At 55.2% G+C, this 12,070-nt stretch overlaps 6 protein-coding genes across 6 annotated transcripts; 1 reads left to right on the top strand and 5 right to left on the bottom strand.

The window, feature by feature from the left end:
* Positions 1-74: 74 nt before the first annotated feature.
* N7462_005694 (uncharacterized protein) lies at positions 75-1,103 on the bottom strand (the record flags this gene model as incomplete). Its single annotated transcript, XM_057077412.1, has 1 exon — positions 75-1,103. One exon carries the CDS (start codon positions 1,101-1,103, stop codon positions 75-77), a length of 1,029 nt encoding a protein of 342 aa, XP_056932992.1.
* Positions 1,104-1,750: 647 nt separating this feature from the next.
* On the bottom strand, positions 1,751-3,163 carry N7462_005693 (spermidine synthase; the record flags this gene model as incomplete). The annotated part of the gene is made up of 3 exons (XM_057077411.1): positions 1,751-2,028; positions 2,337-2,906; positions 3,133-3,163. 3 exons carry the CDS (start codon positions 3,161-3,163, stop codon positions 1,751-1,753), a joined length of 879 nt encoding a protein of 292 aa, XP_056932991.1.
* Positions 3,164-4,055: 892 nt separating this feature from the next.
* N7462_005692 (ubiquinol--cytochrome-c reductase subunit 8) lies at positions 4,056-4,775 on the bottom strand (the record flags this gene model as incomplete). Its single annotated transcript, XM_057077410.1, has 4 exons — positions 4,056-4,110; positions 4,174-4,351; positions 4,514-4,539; positions 4,744-4,775. The coding sequence occupies 4 exons, from the start codon at positions 4,773-4,775 to the stop codon at positions 4,056-4,058; spliced, it is 291 nt and encodes a 96-aa protein (XP_056932990.1).
* Positions 4,776-4,995: 220 nt separating this feature from the next.
* phb1 (prohibitin subunit PHB1) lies at positions 4,996-5,922 on the top strand (the record flags this gene model as incomplete). Its single annotated transcript, XM_057077409.1, has 2 exons — positions 4,996-5,316; positions 5,404-5,922. The coding sequence occupies 2 exons, from the start codon at positions 4,996-4,998 to the stop codon at positions 5,920-5,922; spliced, it is 840 nt and encodes a 279-aa protein (XP_056932989.1).
* A 422-nt stretch (positions 5,923-6,344) lies between these two features.
* On the bottom strand, positions 6,345-7,549 carry N7462_005690 (25S rRNA (uracil2843-N3)-methyltransferase; the record flags this gene model as incomplete). The annotated part of the gene is made up of 2 exons (XM_057077408.1): positions 6,345-7,289; positions 7,343-7,549. 2 exons carry the CDS (start codon positions 7,547-7,549, stop codon positions 6,345-6,347), a joined length of 1,152 nt encoding a protein of 383 aa, XP_056932988.1.
* An 848-nt stretch (positions 7,550-8,397) lies between these two features.
* On the bottom strand, positions 8,398-11,109 carry N7462_005689 (putative cell wall proline rich protein; the record flags this gene model as incomplete). Its single annotated transcript, XM_057077407.1, has 1 exon — positions 8,398-11,109. One exon carries the CDS (start codon positions 11,107-11,109, stop codon positions 8,398-8,400), a length of 2,712 nt encoding a protein of 903 aa, XP_056932987.1.
* Positions 11,110-12,070: the final 961 nt, after the last annotated feature.

The raw sequence follows: 12,070 nt of genomic DNA, 5'->3' as shown, positions 1-12,070 counted from the left end.
AACTACTCCACATGGTGATGGCCAGCCCTAATACCAATATCTATAATGTAAAGCCAATACTCAACACTCAACACTCAACCCTCGGCCTTCACTCGATGCCCTCCCTCTTCTGCACTTCCAAAATGCCTTTCAACACCTGCTGCTTTCTTACTCTCGTCTCCGCCGACATTTCCGGCCCATAAGCCTCCTCCGTCTGCCTCACCACCTCCTCCCTCCACTTCTCCTTGTCCCGATCTTCTCCTACTGCTTGTTCTTCCTCCTCCCCCGTTCGAATCCTCACATCCCCCAATGACCCCCACACCTCGCCCACCGTCGGCGCCAACTTCTCCAAAAACGCACCAATGCCCCCCCTCTCCACCCCCACCATGATAACTCTCAAACACCCCGCTCCCCGCCCATCGCGGCCCCAGACTGGCCTTCATCACCGTATCCACCTCCGCCACCGATACCACCCCCTCCCCAACAAGCGAACACGCCTCCCGCAGCAGTGCAAACGCTAGCCGGTTTCCCACAAACCCGGGCACCTCGCGGCGCAGCGTGACGGGCCGGTAGAACGGCGCGCGCGCGCCGGCGGGCCCTGGCACGTCGCGAAAGTAAGCTTCTGCGAAGGCGAGGCGGGCAGGGTCTGTGGCCGGGCTGGGCACAAGCTCGATGAGCGGCATCAGATGGGGCGGGTTGAAGGGGTGTGTGACGAGCAGGCGCCTGGCGAGGGCTGGGGTGGTGGCTACTTGCGTTGAGGGCGGGATGCCGGAGGAGGAGGACCAGAGGTGGGCGGTGGGCGGGGCGGCGGCAGCGACAGCGGCCCAGAGAGCTTGTTTGGAGGGAGTGGTTTCGGGAGTTTGTTCGTGGATGATGGTTGCGTTTTGGACGGCGACGGGGAGGGAGGGGGCGAGGGTGAGGCGCGTGGTGAGGAGGGTTGCTAGAGGGTCTGGAGATGCGGGTTCGAGGTAGGAGGGGAGGTGTGCGCGCAGTTGGGCTTCGTAGTTGGGACGTGGGTCGTAGACGGTTATGTGAGTATCGGGCCGGCGGAGATGAAGGGCGATCATGGATAGACCGATGGTGCCGGCGCCGAGGATGGCGACATGGTGGGGGTAATCGGACATTGTAGGGAGTTGGTAGAGGGGGCAAGAGAAGAATGGAAGACGGAAGGCTTGATATAGAATGAGGGGATTGATGTGGAGGAGAGAGGGGAGGAACGAGAGTATAAGGCGGGGAAGAGGTTGAGTAGGTGGGGAAGATCGCGGGGAAGAATCCAGTAGTTGTAGACTATCAATTGAGTTAGGACCGTAGATGAGATTGGCAAACTGATAGACAGCATCCCGTTGTAAGTAGTTCTTCGTCTATGGATCATCTTTTGGACAGGTTTGGGGATTGCAGATTGATATTTCGAATACTGCATCATTCTTTCAGCAAGATGAAAAGTATCGGGGGCTTAGACCGCAAGGAAGTGCATTTGAATGCATCGAACTTGCGTTGCAATTGTTCCGTGTCTGGCCTATGCTCTCCTAGTGTCGAACACATTGCACTCTTCTCGTGGGAATCTTCTCTTTTTACGACAAGCTCTAAGATGGCAAAAAATAGATTACACCGAGAAGAAGAGAAAAAAGCAGAGGAAAAGGAAAAGAAAAAGAGATGGAAAAAAAAAGGTTGACGATCCCGAACGAGTTTCATTCATCATGATATAATTCATAACTCCCCAACTTTTGGTTTCCAGATCAGAGGGGGTGCAGAGAATCCCACATGGACCTCTTTAGTTCAGAACCTTGCGGGCGAAGTTGGGCAGGACAAAGCTGGCGCGGTGGATATCCTGGTTGTAGTAGCGGCACAGCTTCTCCTCCTCCTCGCGGGTCCAGGTGCGGACAGGCTCGCGCACGTTGCGGGTGGCGTCCTTGCAGCAGACCATGAAGCCGATCTGGCCGGAGGGGTAGGTGGGGATGGTGGTGTAAGCGTATTCGGCAACAGGGAAGACCTCGTTGCAGGCCTTCTTGAGGTCGGCAATCAGAGAGAGGTGGAGCCATTGGTTCTCAGCTGTAGGACGGAAGGGCACAAGTTCCGCGAAACCGAGCCCAAAAAGTGGGTTGGTTGCGGGGTGGTGCGTGAAAGTTAGCCAGGGATTCTTCTCAATCGATCAACATAACCAAATAGCACAAGGAACAGAAGTAAAAAAATAAATAAAGATAAAGATAAAAGATTGAACTCATCAAACAATAGAGACGTTTGAGAGATAGAATGGTAGAGAGAAAGGGAAGGGAAGAGGGGGTGGGGAATACAGGAGGAGGAAAGGAAACAAGGATATCGGGGAGCAAGAGTGAGAGACATAAGGAAAGGTAACGAACAACCTTGGGTAGTAATGACACCGCCGTCGCGCAGGGCATCGCGCAGAAGCTCGAAGTAGGGCTTCTGGAACAAGCTCTCGGCAGGACCCTCGGGGTCGGAGGAGTCGGTGATGATGACATCGAACTCGTTCTTGTGGTTCTTCAGGAACTCGAAGCCATCACCGACGTGGGTGGTGGCCTTGGGGTGCTGGAAGCCAATGCTCATACTGGGCAGGTACTTCTTGGACAGGCGGATGACAGCCTCGTCAATGTCGCAGAGGATGGCCTCCTCGACGGACTCGTGCTTGACAACCTCCCGGAGAACACCGCCGTCACCGCCACCGATGACCAGGACCTTCTTGGGGTTGGGGTGGGAGTTCATGGCCAGGTGAGTGATCATCTCCTGGTAGGAGAACTCATCGCGCTCAGTGCACTGGATGACGTTGTCCAGGACGAGGACAGTGCCGTAGTCACTGCTCTCGAAGACCAGAACATCCTGGTACTTGGACTTCTCGTGGTGCAGAATCTGGTTCACCTTAAGGTTCATGGCCTGGCCGGGCCACATGCCGGACTGCTCGGAGAACCAGCCATCTTCGCGAGAATGGTCAGTAATGTTATTGAAAAGGAAATCGAGGTAGAGGGAGGTGGTTTGGATGTTGTTTCTGAGGGGTTGGGCCACCGTAGTCGGTGGTGATGGAAGGGCGGGGTGAAGTATGCTGGCGGGATGGAGGGGTAAAAGTGGGATGATGATAGCCCACAGGCGCGAGAGGTCGGGTCCAGGGTCTCTGGCAGGGAGAGAAGTGATTCATTAACTTACCCTTGATGGTAGGGTGAGTGATCTCGCTCATGGTGACGGAGGATTGAAAACGACGACACTTGGGGATAACAGAGAGGCGTAAGGAAGGAAGACGGAGCGAGCGCAACATGCGAAGAAAAAAGGCGGCGGAAGTTTGGCTGCTTTGGGCGATTTTTTGCTTCGGCGGTTCGAGTGGGGACTTGGGCTGTCGGGCCACTGGCACACGCGAATCTGCAGAAGTCTTGGAAGTCAATCTGGGCCGATAAAAGAGAGAAGACGTTAGGTAATGAATTGGGGCTGGCTTGGAAGCTGATCACTCAAACAACCTAGCTCCAGCTATAGAAACAAAAATAAGAAAAATCAGACAAGTGAGTCGATAGTTCTCCTCTAGTACGCAGCATAGCTCCTATTGAAGGCGTAGGAGAGAAGCTAGAGAGTATGTATGGAGGTTCTTGAGGACGTCTTCGAATCATTGGATCATAGAGAAAATACGATATCTCTGGCTAGTACCATATTGTAACAATGTATTATTATACTGGCACGTAGCTATCTTCTATTACCTTTTAACTGGAAGAGGAAGGACGATGAGACGTGTCTTCGCACTTGGCGGGTACTTGGGGGGGAAGTTGGCCCGAGGGCCTTTGGGGCTTTGGGGCTTTGGGGCTCCCAAGGGCGGGCCAATCGAGGCGCCCCCAATGACGCTTACTCGAACCACCACCACCAGGAACTTGAAATTCAATATCAGAACGCGGACACTATTATCCGGACTACAGTCGATTTGCTTCTTAAGGGACAAAGGAAAATTCCCAAATGGTCGATTGCTTTCTAGTTACTGTACAATGGATACAGCGGCGAGGCACGGAGCCCTCCTCGCGTGCACGATCGGTATACGCTCAATTCCATCCTTCTTCCATTTCATTTCAGACTCCAAATCCACGCTGCATTTACTCGTGACCACCCTCAGCCAGACGGCCGGGCTTGGAGTTGAGGTACTCGTTGCTAAACACAGGGCATATGACATTAGCACACGGAGTCAGATCCAGGAGACCAGAAGAATCTTACTGCTCAACGGCCCAGTTCATGGCGGCGTAGGCGACCACGAAGGGAGGAACAACGTAGAGGACCTGGTGGCGGAAGCGACGGAAAGAGTTGAAGATAGCGGCGTTGAAGGCACCAGCGAAGGGGCGCTGGCGGTTAGCCGAGAGGGTGTAGGTCGCAATGCGCTGGGGAGTCGGGCAACCTATCCAACAAGTATATGGGTCAGCGGCCAATCCAATGGCAGTTGAAAAGATTTTCCCGGTCCAACAGATTCAGCCTCATTCAGTCAGATGAAGAGGATAAGCTGAAAAGGACGCCGAGCAGGCGCGTTCGGGAATTCAAGGAAGGCTGATCGTCAACATACCGAACTCGCCCCAGTTGCCAATGAAGCTATCGAAGAAGGTTAGCCAAGTCCCAATATAACAAATCGATTGCCAGGAAGGCCAATTGAAGGAATCCAAGCAATTTCAAGAAAGGTCGTTGGGGGAATCAGAGGGCCGCGATGCGAGCGGGTGCATCCGGACAGACATCTCGGCCCACGACCCCCCCTCCTCTCAGCAGCCACGAAACAGAGACCGCCGGGGAGACACTTACTGGCCGTTCTTGGGATCGACAGCACCGCCCATTGTGACAGAATAGGATCTCGTAAGGAAAAGGAGGAGTGGAGGGAGAGACGGGGTGGTGAATATGCAAAGGGCGGAAGGGAAAAGACGAAGTCGGTCGAAGTTGGCACCCGCGCACTAAACCCGATCGGGCGGTCAGAAAAGCCCGCCATCATCGACGACCTCCACAACAGCAGCGCAGCATTGAGCTCATCCTCCATTCCTCCTGCTCCTCCCCCTCACCATGGCCAACGCCCTGTACAACGTCTACCGGCTAGCTGGCCCTGTGGCCGCTGGTGCCCTCCTTTTCAACGCCTCCATCTACGACGTTCGAGGCGGCACCCGCGCTGTCATCTTCGACCGATTGTCTGGTGTGCAGGAGGCCGTCGTCAACGAAGGCACTCACTTTCTGATTCCCTGGCTGCAACGGGCCATCGTCTACGATGTGCGGACAAAGCCGCGCAACATCTCCACTACCACTGGAAGTAAAGATTTGCAGATGGTCAGCTTGACGCTGCGCGTGCTGCACCGTCCGGAGGTGCCGAAGCTGCCCCAGATCTACCAGGTAGGCGACCACCACCAAACATTATCCCCTCTCCCGGGCAGTGTATCTTCCATACAGCAGATCTCTTACCTATATCGCCCTGTCTAGTCATACGGTACCGATTACGATGAGCGTGTTCTCCCCTCCATCGGCAACGAAGTGCTCAAGGCAATCGTCGCCCAATTCGACGCCGCCGAACTCATCACCCAACGTGAAGCCGTGTCCAACCGCATCCGTACCGACCTCCTGAAGCGCGCCGCCCAGTTCAACATCGCTCTGGAGGACGTCTCCATCACCCACATGACCTTCGGCAAGGAATTCACCCGCGCCGTTGAGCAGAAGCAGATCGCCCAGCAGGACGCTGAACGGGCCCGTTTCATCGTCGAGCGTGCCGAGCAGGAGCGCCAGGCCAACGTCATCCGTGCCGAGGGTGAAGCCGAGAGTGCCGACATCATCAGTAAAGCTGTTGCCAAGGCCGGCAGTGGCCTCATCGAGATCCGTCGGATCGATGCCAGCCGCGAGATTGCGCAGACCCTGGCTCAGAACCCCAACGTCACATATCTGCCCGGTGGGGAGGGCAAGGAAGGTGGTAAGAACACTAGCCTCCTCCTAGGTCTGCGGAATTAAACCGATGGGAGGGAGAGCAAATATGAGATGAGATGAGATGAGATTGAAGGGGAAAAAGAGGGTCGAAGGAAGAAAAGCCCTCTAAACACCCAAATGTACCATTTAATCGCAAGCGAACCGTGCCTCATGGGATAACTTGGGCCTGTGCATGATCCCTGGAGCGCGGTAAACGGCGGACTCTGCCCTGCAGTCCTCCTAATTCTTTTTTTTCTTCTGACCTGTAGCAATACCAATACCTCTACTCTATATCAAAACAGTGCTCTCTCTTTCTTCCTGTCCTGTCGAAGGGCTTGTCGTACACTCATATATTTATAGATATATAGACGTCTATACCTATACATATCATCATTTTGTCATCATGGCATGTGTGATTTATAGACGAAAAGAAACCCCAAGTCACCCCAATGTACCCCTATACATCCTCACAACCGCCGATAGACATGAACTTGGTAGCGCATGTCCTCCAAGCCCGCTCCCTCGCCAACATCATATCGCAATCGCGACGCATCCCGCCTCCACCACCGCGAGTCCTGCGTTAACACGCGCTCCCACTTGCCCTCCGCCACGGACAGCAAAGTATGATCCAGCAAGAACTTCATCGGATACTTGCGTTCCTGCGCCGCACCCTCCTTCCCTTTTCCTAACTTCAGGCTTGAGTAGCTGCCAGGGCTATCCACAACAAGCAGGACTGCCCCAGCGCGCAGCACGTCCGTCATACGCAGCAGAAAGCTGGTCGTTTTAGCCATCGACGCCGAGAAGAGCTCGTTCAATGTGAACATCAGCGTAACCAACAGGGCTGCCGATTCGCGAGACTCCGCCTCCTCACCCAGCAGCAAATCCCGCAACTCGCCGTCCGCCAGCTCAAGCACATCCCGCCGCCGAAACGATATCGACACCCTGCCGCCTCCGTCCGAATCCTCCACCAAAGGCGGCTGATACACAGAAGACCGCGGCGCCGGCACCCCCGCCGACACCATCGTGTCTGCCAGCCCCTCCACAACAACAGCCCAGTCCGCAATATCCACCGCCGCCACAGTCAGGCCCGCTTCCGGCGCTGCTCCCCCGTCCTCCAGCGACACCCCCGCGACGCGGTCCTCCAGCGCCGCCCCAGAGCCCAGGTCCCGCCACGCCGCGGCCAGCGCGACGATCTCCGCGCCCGCGCCGCCGCCAATGCACACGGCTCGAGTCGGCGGTGCGGCGGCGCGCGACTCGCCCGCCCGCATCCAGCCCAATACGGCTTTAAAGATGCCGGCGTAGCCTAGGCCGCGGGCGGCGCTCCAGCGTAGCGCGTACGCGCGCAGCAAGTTTGCGTCTGCGTCTGTGAAGGCGGCATCGAAGTCGCGCTGGTAGAGGTGGGACTTGAGCGTCTGGATCAGGGTCTTGGTATCGAGGGGGCGTCGGCGTGGTGCGGGGCCGGGACGAGGAGAGCCGTTTTGAAAACATCTAGCAGGAGTTGTTGAAGCGGGAGGGGAATGGAGGCAGCGAGGTCAATTGGGCTGGCGTCTGGGGCTGGTGCTGGTGCTGGTGCTGGGGTAGTGGAATTGGCGTGCTTCGAGGGTTGTTGGCGGGGGCGCTGGGGTTGGGATTTTGGCTTTGCGGGGCCGCGCTTGCGGTCCCCTTGAGGCATGACGCTTGGTCGGGAAGTTATTTAGAGGATTGTAAAGGCGAGGGTCTATCGCGCTGGAATGACACGAGGAAATTGTACTGAGAGCTGGGGAGGTGGTGTAGTTCAAACCGGGGAAGTGGAAGAAACAACTTTTTTTGGGAGCTTATCGCAGCTTGCTTATCAAAGTCAAATTGCCCTACTTACACCAGTGGGAAACCTAACCAACGATACATACAACAGGAACCACACCATAGAAATCGAAATCAGGAAGGAAATATAAATCAAGGGAAAAGGTGCCTCCCCATCCAAGATGCGCTGGGGAGTAAAGAATAGCATTTGCAGCAGGATGCCACAAGAGAAAGTAGAAAGATAAGAGAACGAAAAATAGAAAGGACAGAAAAGACTGAAGAAAGACTAAAGGAGAGGTCCACATAGGGACAGCGATCGTAGAGAAGGTCAATAATCAATCAGTGCGTCACTCACACCGGTACATCAATGATAGACAAGAAAGTTTGGAGCATATCGTCACTCGGGTGCCAGTGAATGGCGATCCCGAGATTAAAGAAATTCGTAAAGAAACGTCTGTGAAGGAGACGACAGGTACATCGAAGGACCGCCGAACAGACAGTAAAAGAAAAAATCCACAGGAGAAGAGGCCGAGGCCAGGTATGTACAGAAATGATGGAGATGGAGAGGAGTGGAAGAACCCACGCAGCCAGAGGGGGAAGAGCATGGAACGCAACGAAGAGAGAGAGATGAGAGAGCTGAGACGCGAGGAGAAGAACGAATGACTCTTTCAGGATATCGCTATGCCGAAATATGCGCCGGGAAATCAAAATGAATGCAACAAGACCGTGCGGTTACGCATCCTATACCGACCGGTCGATGGACGCGGTGGACGCAGTGGGCGGAGCGCAATGTTTCTCTTTATCCTTCACTTTCCAGAAATGCATGAGGCGACTCAATCGATGACCCTTTTTCCTATATCTTTCAGGTGCATCTCCAGGAGGCTTCTCCTCCTGGTAGAGTTTGCTGCGTTCGGAATGAGGTCCGCCAACCAACTTGGAAAGACTCGCGAGGCTAGACCGTTTGGAGGCATTTGCTTGACTGCTGCGACGGTGGACAGCAGCTGAGAAGGACGCTGCTCGGTCCGTCGACAGGCGCGCACGAGGGAAGAACGACGCGGAAAATCGATTCACGGTGTTGGTCATGGTCGACGCACTGCTGCTGAGAGAAGGAACATCCTCCACAGAAGCATAAGGATAATCGGAAGGGAGATGGTGGTAGGAATGGCTCGAGAAATGACGATCATTGAAAGATCGCGGAGCATCTGGCGAGGGAAAGGATGAGTCCGAGGGCGAGACTCCTGCAGAAAGAGAAAACGGAGGAATGCTAGGAAGCAGCTCATTAGGCGACGTGGCAGGCCGCTTGTCAATTGCCAAGAAGCCAGGGGAGACGTCAGGACTCGGCGGACACCTTGCCTTTGGAATCGACTCCTCCGACTTCAAGATCTCTATTGGACTGCGAGGTTGTCCGTGGAAGGGATTGTGGGTGTTTTGCATAGCCTCAACTGGACAAGAATGGGTCGGGAGAGGAGTATCCTTTTGACTTGCGGGCTCTTCCTTTGCCTGAATTCCAAGACCGGCATGGAAGGTGGGTTTAGGCTGGGCTACAGGCGCAGGCGCCCGGGTCAAGGTGTCTGTCGTGTTATTACTCTTGACGCGCTTGACAGAGTCCACCTCCACGTCCTCATCGGATGACGTAGCAATGGCTTCCTCGGACGGACCCGGGCCACCTTCTTCCCTGGGGGTCTGGTTGGCAGCCAAAAAAGCGTCCTCTTCCTCTTCATAGAATACATCAGGTGTTTCCATCGTCGACGAGCCAGCAAGGCGGTTGAGACTCAAGGCGCTGCGGTCAAATGGAGGCATCACTGGGGCACTCTCAGCCCGACGATGATACCGCATTTCCGGTCCAACAAATTCACCTCGTCGTCCACCACTGTACATGCGCTGGGTTGCCAAAGAGAATTTGCTGGGCACGCCTCGTGACTGTCGGTTATCGCCAGGGGTATTGAAAGGGCCAAGGGCAGCATCAAGATCGATGATTGGGCTTTGTAACATGTCATGTTGCGTCTGGACATTCTGCTCATAGAAACTGCGTGGCTTCCACGAAGTTTCAAGAGTAGGAATCGGCACGGGTGACACATCCTGAGTCCGCTCAGCAGCTGAAATAGGTGCTTCGGGATTAGTCGGAGTACGAATGACCACAACATCATCATTGTCAAAATCAACTTCCAAGACCGATCCAACATCAGAATTAGTTCGCATGAGCATTGGGGGTGTCAAAGCGGCGGGTCTCGGTTTCGACTTTGGCTTTTCCTCGGCTTCCGATTTCACATGGCGCTTGCCTTTACCACGGGTCAAGATGGCGCCGGCCCATGAGCGAACACGTTTCTGCTTCTTCTTCGACTTGTGTCGTGATTTCTTCGAGGGCGAAGTTTCGTCGCCTTCATGGTCAGTGTCACTCAATTCAGACCCGTCATCGGAGAAGGAAGGACGGGACGTGTCCGTAGAATGAGCGTCGTCGAGTGCAGGATTTTCGAGTGTGACGTCGAGATGTCCGGTGGACATACTCTTGCGGGAACGCGAATGTCCAGTGGATTTTGAACGTTTAATCGCCGGGACCTCTGGAACATTGTTGCTTTGAACCAAATCGAAAGCCAAAGATGCATCGGCAGTTTTCGGCCTTGGCTTGGACCTCCGGTTGGGAGGCATGCTACGCACCTCTGGGACAGGAATCTCCGGTTTGTCGAATTTGATCGTACTAGGGCTAGCTGCTAAGGCTTCATATGATACTGCCGAAGAAGGGCGCCCGATATCTGTCTCATCATTCTGCGGGGGTGGTTGGATCTGAATAGCGGCTGGAATCGGTGGCACCGGAGGAAATTGGGGAGATGCAGGAGGGGTAGGACGACCAAGACTCGTCGCAGAGTAAGAGAGAGGCCGAGAGGTGTTCTCATGTCCGTTATCAAAGGTCCGATCACCTGGGGTGCAGGGCGCGCTTCCAGCCGTGGGGTTGGTTCCAAGGGCCTTGTTGATAGCGATCAGATCGACACCTGAAATGGCTGCTGAGCGGCGATGAGCGTGATGTCGTCGTCCAGGACCACGACCGGAAGGGGGCCCTGGCGGAGCAGTCGGTTGTGTTGAGCCCGTCGATTCTTCAGGTTTGGCGCCCGCATCACCGACCCCGGGTGTCACCAATTGATCACCCCCAACAAATTCACTCGGCCGCCGTCGATGACCGCCTGCTCGGGGATTCGGAGGTGGCGTGGGCTGTAGAGACTGGCTAGCACCAGGATTGAACGAAAATGCCGGAAGCGCCGCGGGGGCTCGACTCTCTGTCTCCACGTGCGAGTCGGGATTGGCTCCGTCCGGATCGTGAGCGGGAAATACGAACGGCGGGTTCGGCAACGGGGCCGGCATGCTGAGGCGACGACTCGATTGAGCAGAGGGCGGAGGGAGAGAGTCGAAATGCTGAGGAAATCCCGACTGGGACTGCGGGGGGAGAGAAAGGGAAGCCATCAATGCTGTGCAAGAAAGAAAAATGAAACTAAAAAAAATTCCAAGTAAAAAAGCGACGGTCGAAAAGATCCAGAAGGATGAAGACCTCCAGACCGTTCGACTTCCCGAAGCGAAAGGAAAGCCCAAGGAATCTGGAGGTCTGTTTATTCACCTCTCTCGAGGGTCATTTGAATCTTCCGCACCAGGCAGAAAGCAAGAAGCGATTCGGGGCGGGAGTGACGGAAACTCGGTCGCGAGCAGCGAATCGAAGATTGAAGAGGCGGTATAAGGAACGGACGGCCACGACGAGGGCCAGGGAGGATGGGGAAAGGGGAGGGCGAGAGAGTCGTGAGAGTGTATGGGAGGTCGGAGGTTGAAGGTTGAGGTTGGATGAAGGGAAAAGAGAGAACAACAAATCCAGGAGGGGGGTGGTAATGTCATTACGGTATTACGGGGCCCGAGGGTGGTGCGGGTGGATTGCGATGGGCAGGGGGTAATTAATCCTGACGCTGCGTTCGCTCTCATTCGGAGATAGGGAGATTACCGTCGATCGACTCGAGGTCGTACTGGGGACTCGTGGCTCTCTGCACGTCGCCGGCAAAACAGAAGGTTGCTTCTACATTCGCCTTGATGTATTCCCGCTTGAAATACTCTCTTGAGCGAGGCATGGAGGAAATCCTCGGTCGGGTCATCTCCATGAAGCTAGGTGGACTCCGTATCGTCGCCGCCAAGAGGTCTACTGCATAGGAACCATCTCTTCAACCGGGACGGCAGCGAATACAACTCCCTACTGCACTCCTGCGCTCCTACACACACTGTATCGTGGACGCTGGGCACAGAGAATGATGTGCCCTGGGATCCGACGCCGCTGAAGGGGACATCCCTGCGCCCTTGATTCGGGCGCCTGAAAAAAAGGAAATTCAGATCAAATCAAATAAAAACCCAGTCTATAGGTTCATCCCCGTCGGGTCCATTGACTTGC

The sequence above is a fragment of the Penicillium macrosclerotiorum genome, assembly GCF_028827735.1.
Source record: "Penicillium macrosclerotiorum strain IBT 26536 chromosome Unknown utg000006l_segment0_segment0, whole genome shotgun sequence".
Classification (NCBI taxonomy): domain Eukaryota; kingdom Fungi; phylum Ascomycota; class Eurotiomycetes; order Eurotiales; family Aspergillaceae; genus Penicillium; species Penicillium macrosclerotiorum.
This window is presented reverse-complemented; position numbering and strand designations above follow the sequence as displayed.